Source organism: Camelina sativa, chromosome 8 (assembly GCF_000633955.1).
Source record: "Camelina sativa cultivar DH55 chromosome 8, Cs, whole genome shotgun sequence".
NCBI lineage: Eukaryota > Viridiplantae > Streptophyta > Magnoliopsida > Brassicales > Brassicaceae > Camelina > Camelina sativa.
The window spans coordinates 294,158-307,011 of record NC_025692.1 but is presented as its reverse complement, the minus strand read 5'-3'; the positions used below and the strand labels follow the sequence as shown (position 1 = coordinate 307,011).

General features: G+C 38.3%; 3 protein-coding genes and 1 pseudogene across 3 annotated transcripts; 3 read left to right on the top strand and 1 right to left on the bottom strand.

Moving 5' to 3' along the window:
• Positions 1–655, top strand: LOC104709069 (sn1-specific diacylglycerol lipase beta-like). Its single transcript, XM_010425736.2, has 2 exons — positions 1–507; positions 593–655. Exons 1-2 carry the CDS (start codon positions 1–3, stop codon positions 653–655), a joined length of 570 nt encoding a protein of 189 aa, XP_010424038.1.
• LOC104711985 lies at positions 718–2,739 on the top strand (the record flags this gene model as incomplete). The annotated part of the gene is given in 5 exon segments (XM_010425735.2): positions 718–1,415; positions 1,501–1,559; positions 1,669–1,797; positions 1,891–2,026; positions 2,127–2,739. Coding segments are annotated over 5 exon segments (1,376 nt in total), but the record flags the coding sequence as incomplete, so codon positions are not given.
• On the bottom strand, positions 2,643–4,731 carry LOC104709067 (annotated as a pseudogene).
• LOC104705310 (transcription factor MYC1-like) lies at positions 7,060–10,124 on the top strand. The gene is made up of 8 exons (XM_010421289.2): positions 7,060–7,404; positions 7,534–7,830; positions 8,218–8,314; positions 8,442–8,456; positions 8,599–8,655; positions 8,757–9,281; positions 9,360–9,770; positions 9,871–10,124. Exons 1-8 carry the CDS (start codon positions 7,253–7,255, stop codon positions 9,943–9,945), a joined length of 1,629 nt encoding a protein of 542 aa, XP_010419591.1. The 5' UTR covers positions 7,060–7,252; the 3' UTR covers positions 9,946–10,124.

Genomic DNA, 12,854 nt, shown 5'->3' with positions numbered 1-12,854 from the left:
ATGTGGGCACCTCCTGGTGGTTATGGGATTGACCCGTATCATGTTATTCTCAAGAAAGACTATGATCAGACTCAAGGCCGTGTGACCCCTTACATGATCTACTTGGATCATGACAACGGCGATGTCGTCTTGGCCATTAGAGGGCTTAATTTGGCCAAGGAGTGTGATTATGCTGTTCTGCTTGATAACAAACTTGGACAGACCAAGTTTGAAGGAGGTTATGTGCACAACGGTTTGTTAAAGGCAGCCATGTGGGTTTTTGAAGAGGAGCATGTGGTTTTAAGGGAGTTACTCGAGGCAAACCCGAGCTATTCGTTGACGTTTGTTGGGCATTCGCTAGGTGCAGGGGTTGTGTCTTTGCTTGTCTTATTCGTGATTCAGAACCGGGCTAGGTTGGGGAACATAGAGAGGAAGAGGATTAGATGTTTTGCTATTGCTCCTCCAAGATGTATGTCTCTCCATCTAGCTGTGACATATGCAGATGTCATAAACTCTATTGTTCTACAGGTATGATGCTTGTCTAAATTGGCCTCCATCGACTCGCTTAGGTGCATCTTCTGATCCATTTTACGTGCTGCTCTGAATAAACCAGGATGATTTCTTACCTCGGACTACCACAGCTCTAGAGAATGTCTTCAAGTCAATTATTTGGTAAGGAACTAGTATTAATATTCCAAAAAACTAAGTAGTTGTTATTAGCCTAAGTTTAAAAGAAANTACTGTGTTGTGTTCCTGTACTTGAATGTGTCTACTGTTTGGGTTGTGCCCATTGGTTGTGGAAGAAATGTTTGTACACAGCAGGTCACGAGAGTGAGAATTGGGGATTAGCTACATCAGATGAGTTTGAGCCAATCCCTAGGATCTGCCGTTTGATCTTAGCCGTCTATGAGGAGGATCTTCATGACCCCATGTGGGCACCTCCTGGTGGTTATGGGATTGACCCGTATCATGTTATTCTCAAGAAAGACTATGATCAGACTCAAGGCCGTGTGACCCCTTACATGATCTACTTGGATCATGACAACGGCGATGTCGTCTTGGCCATTAGAGGGCTTAATTTGGCCAAGGAGTGTGATTATGCTGTTCTGCTTGATAACAAACTTGGACAGACCAAGTTTGAAGGAGGTTATGTGCACAACGGTTTGTTAAAGGCAGCCATGTGGGTTTTTGAAGAGGAGCATGTGGTTTTAAGGGAGTTACTCGAGGCAAACCCGAGCTATTCGTTGACGTTTGTTGGGCATTCGCTAGGTGCAGGGGTTGTGTCTTTGCTTGTCTTATTCGTGATTCAGAACCGGGCTAGGTTGGGGAACATAGAGAGGAAGAGGATTAGATGTTTTGCTATTGCTCCTCCAAGATGTATGTCTCTCCATCTAGCTGTGACATATGCAGATGTCATAAACTCTATTGTTCTACAGGTATGATGCTTGTCTAAATTGGCCTCCATCGACTCGCTTAGGTGCATCTTCTGATCCATTTTACGTGCTGCTCTGAATAAACCAGGATGATTTCTTACCTCGGACTACCACAGCTCTAGAGAATGTCTTCAAGTCAATTATTTGGTAAGGAACTAGTATTAATATTCCAAAAAACTAAGTAGTTGTTATTAGCCTAAGTTTAAAAGAAAAAGAAAAAATCTCATGCTCTTGTTGTTACATCTTAAACCTTCAGCTTGCCATGCTTGTTGTGTCTCACATGTTTGAAAGATACATTCACATTCGAGGAGAAAAAACTCAAAGATGCAAGGCGTCTATATGCTCCTGGTAGGTTATACCACATCGTTGTGCGCAAGCCCTTGAGGTAGTTTATTCTTTATTTATATGCTTATGTGCTTCAAAATCATTTCTTCAACAAGAAGACGAGTTAAAGTGAGAACCATGCCCGTTGGTGCAGATTAGGAAGATATCCACCTGTTGTGAGAACAGCTGTCCCAGTTGATGGGAGATTTGAGCAGATTGTTCTCTCCTGTAATGCAACAGCGGATCACGCTATCATTTGGATTGAAAGGGAATCGCAGAGAGCTCTCGATGTGAGTACCTTAAAATTTAGTTTGCTTCATAGGACTGCTTCCGCTTTGGGAGATCATGAGTTCTGACAATTTTTTTTCTGTGTGGTGTACTTTTTTTCAGTTAATGCTGGAAGAGGACCAAGTTATGCAGATTCCAGTGGAGCAGAAAATTGTGCGCCAGAAATCAATTGTTGAGGATCATGACGAAGAATACAGGGCGGCTATAATGAAGGCAGCTTCGTTGAACATCCCCATGTCTCCATCACCGTCTTATGGAACATTCCATGATACAGAAGAAGGAGAAAGCTCTGCAGGATCAGGCATGGAAGGATCCCCGTCCCCGTGGTCCTTCAAAGGAGTGAGAAGAAAATGGAATCAATTCGTAGATTGCCGTTTTCCTGTAAATGACGATAGTGGACATATGATCTTCAAGAAAACGGAATCTGCAGCTTTGTTGTGTGGTCAAGAAACATGAAAATATCTTGTTATAGGTGTACATGTAGAATCTAGGATATAGTTTCAGATCAGCAAAGTAGATGAAAATTCATTATTGAGAGATTAAGGGTCTCTTTATTGTTCAAGCTCTTTTTGTGCCACTTCCTGTGCTAGCTGTTGCTAGCAATTTCTTCTGAAGTCTCAATGGATACAACACTTATATTGTAATATTATATACACTGTTCATTTGACAACCTCACTTGTTTGTAGCTACAACTATAATCTTGATTTTGACTCCATCCAACTGGGCTATGCTGTATTGCTAAGCCAAGACATGACGTTCCTTTAATAACCAGTGTTTTTACTAGCATGATTGACTACATATATTCACTCGGATTTGGTCTCTTCTGTCCCAGGAGCTACACCAAGATCTGGAACGGCTTCACCTGCAAGGGAAGGTAACACCAAGTTATAAAACCTTGAGGAGACACTAAAATCCACTAGGATAATATGAAACAAAAGCTATACCATGCATGCGTTTGAGGAATCTCTCAAACTCTTTGAAGTTTTGAGACTCCATCAGAGTTGGGTTCAGCCTCAGATAAGTGAAACAAGATAAGTGGCGACCATCGGGATCGGTAAGGGGCTTTGCATTTTCAAGTATCTTGTTGTAACCATCTCTGTCATAACAAGGAAGAGCATTTTCATTAGCAACAGGTATACTAGCATCCCAAGCAGCATTCAGCACCTGAAAATTATGAAATCAGAATTGGCAAGTTAAGATTTTGGCCTAAACCAATTAAAGCCAAAGTTGAAGAAGTTTTACCTGCCAAACTAGACCTTCTGGATCCGCCAGAGCCTCTGGAAAATCCTCATGTTGATCAAGTGTTCGTAACTCCACACATGTGAAGTTGAGAGCAGCATCATGTTTCTTGAACATTGCAGCTATTGGACCATAGCCATCACGGTTTGAGGAGTTGTAGAAGCCTGCAGTGAGTTCAGCAGCATGACTAGCTGTTTTATACCACCAGTGTATACCTGAGAGCTGATTTCCAGAAATGGAAAGACAAAATGGTTCGATTAGCACAAGCCAGAGAAATATGGTGAAATATATAGTTCACTTGCCCCATCAATAGAGCTTTGTTTACCTTTGCAGCGATGCAATTTCCTTCGAAAGCCAAATTTGCCATTGCGAGAACACGATCACCATGATCAATCAGAACTCTTGAGTACCAATTAAGAAAGAATCTACCATAGTAGCTGTCATAATCGCCTCCATCGCGGAAAAATCCAGTCCCATGTGGTGTTGAATTATAAGTGTCTGTGTTATCAGGTCCTCTTCCCCAAAAGCTGTGGCCTCTTACCTCTGCAGCCTCCTCTAAAACATGAATAACACATGTCAAGCAACCAACTCAGCGATATTATATTGTCACTGAAGACCTAAATGAAAGAAGAAAATGATATACCTTAAGTCCAAGCTCACGTATCATCTGAAAAAGTTTCTTGTAACCAGTCCAGTTATAGATCTGTGGTGTATGAGCCTCCACAATTCCCCACCAGCAGTCAAGCATAACACCATCAACATTAACCGACTTTAAGGTTCTTAACTGATCTAAAAGCTCCTCCGGTTCCACTACTTGCGAATTCATATCAATCACTCCCAACTATATCATACAACAACAGCCAAATCAACCAAACAACACATCTCTATTCTCTAGCCTACCAAATCAAAAAAGCAAGAAGAAGAAGACTCACTGGTAGCATAACATATACGGGAACATAAGCTGTGCCGGAAAAATCACGCTCTTCGAAATGCACAACTTCTTCATCAACCTTTCAAATCAAGAGTAATCCATATCACAACAAAATTAGATACGAAGAGTGAGCTAGAGAACTCTATATAAAAAGAAACGCACTTACGAGCTGATCAGTAGTAGAATCGTCGTCCTCAACGGAATCTATCAACTGGAACTCGATCCTCCTCCTCCTCATTAGTAGTACTCTCTTCTCTCTGTTTCACCTTGGCAAAAACCAACGACGACCACGCCAGTCTCCGACGCTAAACGGTAAAGAGCTCCGAGCCGATACTCTCGCCGCCGGAGCTCCGAGCTTCACGCTCACTGGAATTACAGTATGATTCAACCTAATCGCCATTACTAAAACCAAAATAATATCTCAATTCCGTAGCAACAGAAAAGTGTTGCTACAATCGAGAGAGAGAGATTTGGGGTGGCACTGAACCACGTGAAGGCTCTTTTATTGATGGATCCAAGAAGAACCATTGGTTCAAAATCAATTTTTGAATATTTGTTTCAGTCATTCACTCAGATCCGTTGATTAGTTTTGTACACTACAGAGTTACCACTTTTTATCACCCACGTGGCAGTATCCGACACGTCGGCAACTTTATCAATGGGCTTTTTTGAAAAACTTATTGGGCCCGTGAAGCCATTATCTCTCAGGTCTGTCCGTAACTCTGTATTACAAAGCTCAAAATGCGCTTACTACATGTATGCATATAGTTTATCTACATTAAATTAATCTTCACATTTTGTATAATTATATTTATCATCCATATGTGAACAAAACGGTTACTATATTGTATTTTAAATTGTTCGATTGTACTTGCACGAGTGTTGTGTAATGTATAATTTCTAAAACAATTTGGCTAACCTATTAATAATATTGTAAAAATTTTAAAGAGAGGGATCAACGATGTATAAATACTATTTATCTGAAGACGTGCATCGTAGTGGAAAATGTTTGTCAGTTGTGTCGCCTCTCTAATTAATGCTCTGCGTCGTAACAAAATCATTGAAGCTTTAAATTTGAAATTCACTATGTTTTCTTGCATTATTATTAGGCTATACTCTCGTAAGTCGTAACTTCCATTTTGAATACAATTTCATTTAGGATCTCATTGGTTAGAAGATTTTAATTGTTGTAAAAATCAGTGTACACATATATATATATATATGCATGAAGGAGTTGTATTATTGTATACTATTTTAAAAATCTGTCACTACGTACTAAGTTAGTATATTTATAAAATAAAAGGACTAGAGCATCTAAAAATTAAAATAAGTGTTTCTATGAAACACAAACATATGGCTATAGTGCCTGAGTGAGTTATGTCAACATAAATAATTTATAGTAGAATTTATACACAAAGTTTTGTCGTTATGGAAATAAATGTGCATGCAACCACAAGTGGTGCGTTACTAAATAAGTGTGGGGGCTTCGTGGATAGAGATGGATCAAATATTATTTTCACGAGTTTCTTGCCTTCATTTTAGCTTACCCCTCTCTCCTGATCTTGCCATCAATTTTATTATTTTTTTACTGCCACTTGTTTCTTTTTTACTTACTTCGGGACAAAATAGTGCTTTGAAGGTATAAAATAACCAACGATCGGGGTATTTGATGTCCCTCAATTGATTATCAAACTTGACAGTAGTGTGTGTTTGTTTATTTATTTTTATTTTGCATCTTAATAGTATAATCTATTATGGAATTATGCTGGTGAAATGCGCATTTATAATCTATCTATTTATCAAAGAAAATGGAATCTTCAATATCCAACTAGTATATTCCATTTTCTTGCAACTACGTATAAGTACATTCTGTTTGTCATATATTTCAGATCGAGTTATATAAATAACATTAAAAAGTAATTATCTACATTGATGTGAGCCAGACAAGAGTTCCATTTTTGGTTTGTTAAAACACGATACGTTCCATTTCCTCACAACGAGATGGATAAAATTTATAAAATGATTGTAAGACGATAAAACCCCGACGTGTGTATTAACATGCAAAAACAAAAACAAAACCTGATGTGGCATATTAGGTTTTAGTTATTTTAGATAAAACAACACAAGTTTAACTAAGAATACTTACCCAAAAAAGTTTTATTTGATTGAATTTCGATGGACTGGATCTCTTATTTCATCATAATAAACATTTCTCGTACTGCACTTTCGATATACATAAAAAATATCGTTAAGAGTATTAAAGGTAACAATTTCTTTTGGGAAAAAAGGGTTTAAAGGTAATAATCATATAATTTCTTTTGAGCAAAAAAATGGATTCATTGAAATTATTTTACTACATCTTATACGGATAAACGACTTTTGTAAGGTAACGTGTTATTATTTTGTCTCTTAATGGACGTTAAGCAGACTACAAGATTGAATCATCAAAACACTAATCGTGGATCATCAAATGATTTTAAGTTGTATTTTTCCAATATATCACGATAAATTCCGATATCATAGTGACTTTCAAAACAAATCGCATCTAAAACATTTAGCACGATAGTATATCTCTGCACTATACAGTTTTCAGATTTATTTAAAATCCATGTTGTATAGCGTAGACCAAATCACTATACACCTAACTAAAGCTTTTGACTACATTGAATCTTTCTTTTGGCATTTTTTTCAGCATCACTTTATTTACAGAATATTACCTTGGGTTTCACCAAATAGAATCCAACACTATTACCATATGTTATTTTATAAAGATGAGTCACTCCAAAAACCAAGATCATGACCCAAGTCAACCATACACACTCTCTCTCTCTCTCCCATCATTCAGACACAGTACTCTACTTTAAAGACACTCCTTTAAGACTTTCCCATCAGGACCAAGCTGAGAAAGAGAAAGCAATAAAGAAAAGAAAGAAAGAAAAGTAAAAAGAAGCTTCAGTACAAGCCTTCTTTAATAAATTTTGCCTTTTCGTTGTCTCCTCTTTAATATATATCACTTTGGTTCCGGAGTTTTAAATTCAGTTCATCACGACATCTACATATGTCTTTGACAATGGCTGATGGTGGTGTAGAAGCAGTAGGAGGAAGAAGCAAGAGACAAAACAGCTTATTAAGAAAACAACTTGCTTTAGCTGTAAGAAGTGTTCAATGGAACTACGCAATCTTCTGGTCGTCTTCACTTACTCAACCCGGGTAAGTATATGTAATCTAATATTCATATACAAACAAACATCAGATCTTGTTAATCTCATATTTGCATTGCCCTTTTTCCTCTTTTTCATTCTCGAGTTACATATGATGAGTACTATATTCTAAATTTAGGGTTTTGGAGTGGGGAGAAGGATGTTACAATGGAGATATGAAGAAGAGAAAGAAGAGTTACGAATCTCATTATAAACATGGGTTGCAGAGAAGCAAGCAGCTTAGGAAACTTTATTTGTCTATGCTTGAAGGAGACAGTGGTACTACTGTTAGTACTACTCATGTTGAGCATAATGATGATGACGTTCATAGCTGTGGCGACAGTACTACAAATATGATGCTGCCACCAGATGATCTCTCTGATGAAGAGTGGTACTACTTAGTCTCCATGTCCTATGTCTTCTCTCCTTCTCAATGGTTTGTTCTCTTTCTTTCTTTCTCTCTCTCTCTCTCTCCCCCCTGAATTAGTACATTAAAATATACTAGCTCTTTTGAACTGTTCATATAGAAAAACCAATGTGCAATAAATTAAAGATGTAAATGAGCAGTGTCCTTTCATATTAAGATGAAAATCACTTTGGATAAAGAGGTTTAATACCAAACTTAGATTTCCATCTCAAAACCAGTCGGTAAATAGTGGAATGATGATACACGAAATTAACCTTTGGGATTCCTTACTGTTACACTTTCACCTTTTAGCGTTTGAAGTAATCCTATAATATTAAGTTTTTTTTTTCTCTAGCTACTATCTAGGGTCATAAATTAATCTCCATGGCATTTTTTTGGTTGTCGATGGGCGCTTAGTTTGCCTGGAAGAGCTTCAGCGACGGGTGAGACCATATGGCTCTGCAACGCTCAATACGCTGAGAACAAACTATTCTCTCGTTCTTTGTTAGCAAGGGTAAGTTCGTAGGATATTATACTTTTATTCTTCTTGAATCTTGATATCTTCTCAATCGAATCTGACTATAAATCTTTTTTGATCTGCTTTACTTTTCATTACTGTTCATATGGCTTCTCTCCATTAGAGCGCATCGATTCAGGTACGTACGTTACATATATAGTGTTCTCTTTAAATGGGTTCTGGTTGCTTAGAAATGAAAGTTTAGTTCTCTAATTGTTAGACATCAATCTAAAAAATTTAGAATGTAATTGTGTTCTTATGCCTTTCTGGGTCTTCTCCAGACTGTTGTGTGTTTCCCTCACTTGGGCGGTGTGATTGAGCTGGGCGTCACTGAATTGGTATCTCTCCAATATCAAAAAAAAAGGTTTTACTTTGGTTTCTTGGTTCACAAGAAATTTATATACCCTAATTTGCTTTGTCTTTTCTTGAACAATGAAAGATTTCAGAAGATCATAGTCTGCTTCAACACATCAAATCTTGCTTATTGGAAATTTCTTTCCTCCAAAAAAATGATGATGAGAAGAAAATGGGGATTATGATCAGTGGAGCAAACTTGATGCTTGAAGAGAAACATCAGATTCCATTAGGTATTTCTGATGAAGACTTGCATTACAAAAGAACCGTTTCAACAGTACTCAACTACTCGGTGGATAGATCGAGTAGGAGCGATAAGATGATCCATCACCGTCAACGGAATCTTGCTTCTTCTGATCCTGGCTCAAGTTTCCTACGGTGGAAGCAATGTGAGCAGCCAAACTCAGATGTCGTTCAGAAACAAAGCGACTTGCAGCCACAGTCACAGAATGTGTTGCGGAAGATGTTGTACAATGTACCGTTGATGATGCGTACAAAGAGAATGTTCCCAACACAGAGATCTGGTATGAATCAAGATGATCCTTCAGATAGAAGAAAAGAGAACGAAAAGTTCAGTGTCCTCAGAACTATGGTTCCCACTGTCAACGAGGTAATAACTCTGTCTCTAAATTTTTAAAGGCTTCCTCTATTTCAAAAACCAAGACTCTGTTTGGGAATCCTTTTGCAGGTTGATAAAGAATCGATACTGAACAACACAATCAAGTACTTGCAAGAACTGGAGGCAAGAGTAGAAGAGCTAGAATCTTGTATGGGATCAGTTAATTTCGTTGAAAGACAAAGAAAGACAACGGAGAACCTTAACGACTCTGTGTTGATTGAAGAGACATCAGGGAACTACGATGACAGCACAAAGATCGATGAGAATTCAGGAGAAACCGAACAAGTCACTGTTTTCAGAGATAAGACACATTTGAGAGTTAAGCTTAAAGAAACAGAAGTTGTGATCGAAGTAAGATGTTCTTACAGAGACTACATAGTTGCAGACATCATGGAAACTCTAAGCAATCTTCACATGGATGCTTTCTCTGTTAGATCTCATACACTTAATAAGTTTCTCACATTGAATCTCAAGGCCAAGGTAAGTTACTTCTGAAAGACCAATGTTCTTGATGTTTGGAAGAGACATATTTCAGTTTTTTTTATCTCTCACCATAACATTTTTGGGTTTATATATGCAGTTTCGTGGGGCTGCAGTTGCATCGGTAGGAATGATCAAACGAGAGCTGAGAAGAGTCATTGGTGATTTGTTTTAATGTTCTTAGTAAAGAATCTTATTTTCTTAACCTTTTGATGAAATGTTTGTTATATTTATTTAGACTTTTTTGAACCTCTATATGTGATTTGCCAGTTAACTTTACATCAATTTTTCCGGGTTTTTGTATGTAAAGTTGGCCAAGGTTTGGTTTAAAACAATGTTGTCTCTTCTTCTTCTTAAGTATAGATCTTGGTTTTTCTCTGTTTCTTGTTAAAGTTTTTGGTTCACCCTTTTTTATTCAGAGTTCTCCATTTTGTTGGATCAAATTTATGATTATGTTTCACATGGCTTAAACCAAAAGTTGGCTGTACTCGACAAGGAACATCCAACTCAAGATGGAGATACTTTTCTCACTACACCTTGTTCAGCCATTTCCTTTTCTCATCATTAATTAGTTTCATGTTGGTCTTAAAAATCTCATCTCCTCTTTTTTTTTTTTTTGGTCAACAATCTCATCTCCTCTTATCCAGACTTCTTTAAGAGGAGATGTCAAAAGGGCCAGCCCGTGTCCATTTGGGCTGTCCGCAGCAGACAATTTCTATTTTCTAGACCGCAACGGACCGGCCCGCTAAGCCCGCATACATAAAAGTTATGTCCAAGCCTGTCCCGCTAAGCCCAGCGGGTTAGCGGGCTGGCCCGTGGGTCTAAATAATATATTAAAAATAAAATAAAATTAATAAAAAATATATTAAAATAAAGTAAAAGTAATAAATAATAATTTAAAAAAAAAATAAATAAAATCAATGTTTATATTAATTTTTTATAGATGTTTTAATTTTTCTACATTAAATTATTTGTGTTACCACATACTTTTAAAAGATATATATTTAAAATTATATAAAAATAGTTATGTATCTATATTAAATATTTATTTTTATTTAATATTTGAAGACCGCGGGCCGATCCACCAACCCACAGGTATAACCCGCTAAAACCCGCAATCTTTTTGGGCTAGGTCCGCAAGACCCGCTTTTTAACGAATTTAATATTTAGTGTTCATACCCTCCCCGCTGAGGTACTATTTGGGCTAGGCCCGCGGGCATGAAGCCCGCTTGACAAGGTACAATGGTTATAGTGGAAACACATTCCCATGTGAATCTCAAAATCTCATCCTTGATGGTTACAATGGACACACATCCGTGGAGAAAAACGAACAATTACTCTTACAAAAGAAAAGATAGAAGCTTTAGGTCGAACAGATACATCTATCACTTTCCCTCATGTTCCTTAATTCTGAGAATTTATGGGCGCTTATCATTCATACAAATAGCAAAAGAAAAAAGAAAAAAACAATTGGCTCTGGCTCATGTTTCTTCCCTTCGAAGACGATTTCTCTTTAGAGATTCATCATTCTTAGTTCATGTATGTATCCATTACGTGTTAGAATGAACCCTATTGGGTCGAGGATTATGAAACCATGGGAAGATGCATGAGCTTACTCCTCCTCAAAGCCAATTGGTTAGCCAGTGCTANAATCCAAGTATGCAGAGGAGATTCTGCATCATGCTAGTATGTCTAAATGCAATCCTGTCCATACACCACTGCCTCAACGACTGGATCAAGTGTTTCAGGATACGCGTCTCTTCTCTGAGCCAAGCTACTTTCGCAGTCTTGCAGGTAAGCTTCAATATCTGACAATCACGAGACCGGATATACAGTTTGCAGTCAATTTTATCTGCCAACGGATGCATGCTCCGACAGACTCAGACTTTCATCTCTTAAAGCGCATCTTGCGATATATAAGAGGGACTACAAAGATGGGCTTACATATGCATCGGAACAGTGACTTGTCGTTGGTATCTTACAGTGATGACTTACCATTGATTTCATACAGCGACAGTGACTATGCAGGGTGTCAAGACACACGACGGTCTACGACAGGTTTTTGCTCACTGCTTGGTTCAACTCTGATTTCCTGGTCTGCGAAACGCCAACCTACAGTCTCGAGATCATCAACCGAGGCCGAATACAGAGCACTTGCAGCCGCTGCATCGGAGTTAACTTGGATATCTTTTGTGCTTCGTGACTTGGGAATTGTTCAAACTCGGCCGGCAATTCTCCGTTGTGATAATCTCTCGGCTGTTTACCTCTCTGCTAATCCCGTTTTCCACAATCGATCCAAGCATATCGAAGTCGACTATCATTATGTTCGTGAGAGAGTCGCTCTTGGTCTTCTTGAAGTTCAACACGTTCCAGCTGCGTTACAACTTGCGGACATCTTTACGAAGTCTCTTCCTCGACAAGCTTTCCAACGACTTCGTTACAAACTGAATGTTGCGATGCCTCCCACCATCAGTTTGCGGGGGGATGAGAGTTTACAACATCAAGCCCAAGACAAAAGTCCAAGTCCAAGAAGCCCACTAGGAAGCCCACTCCCAAAACAGAGTCCGACAGTTCAACAACTCTGTCCTTCTCTGCAACAATGCGACAAAGGGAAACAGCAGAGACAGATGACTACGAAGGTGACAAAGACATTACCTGCACAAGATGGTGACATTGTACTATCGAGCCGTTATGATTCTCTTCTGTCATTAGAGGAGGCGTAGATGTTCACCACTTGTCATGAGATTAGGTGTGTGGTCAAAGAACCTAGAATGTTCCTCAAAATTGTATAAATAAGAACTCACTCTGTAATTGTAAGTTAAGGAGAATAATACAGTAAATTTCAGTTTTTCAAAACCAGTTCTTGTTTATTCACATGGTATCAAAGCTTTCTTAAAACCCTAATAGGTTGCTGTCATGGCAGAAAGACTCGATCCTTATCCTTTTCCTTCTAATATTCATGTTGCGAGTTCTGTTACTATCAAACTGAGTGACACCAACTATCTCTTGTGGAAAACTCAGTTCGAATCTCTGCTTCGCTCCCAGAAGCTGCTCGGTTTCGTTAATGGTGAAATTCCCAGGCCT

What these genes read in the sequence shown, in the direction of transcription:
- LOC104705310 (XM_010421289.2), top strand. Translation starts at nt 7,253, where the DNA reads ATGTCTTTGACAATGGCTGATGGTGGTGTAGAAGCAGTAGGAGGAAGA. An exon ending in AGCTGGGCGTCACTGAATTG is followed by an intron (nt 8,656 to 8,756) that starts GTATCTCTCCAA and finishes GAACAATGAAAG; the next exon opens with ATTTCAGAAGATCATAGTCT. An exon ending in CATTGAATCTCAAGGCCAAG is followed by an intron (nt 9,771 to 9,870) that starts GTAAGTTACTTC and finishes TTATATATGCAG; the next exon opens with TTTCGTGGGGCTGCAGTTGC.
- LOC104709069 (XM_010425736.2), top strand. Translation starts at nt 1, where the DNA reads ATGTGGGCACCTCCTGGTGGTTATGGGATTGACCCGTATCATGTTATT. An exon ending in TAAACTCTATTGTTCTACAG is followed by an intron (nt 508 to 592) that starts GTATGATGCTTG and finishes TGAATAAACCAG; the next exon opens with GATGATTTCTTACCTCGGAC.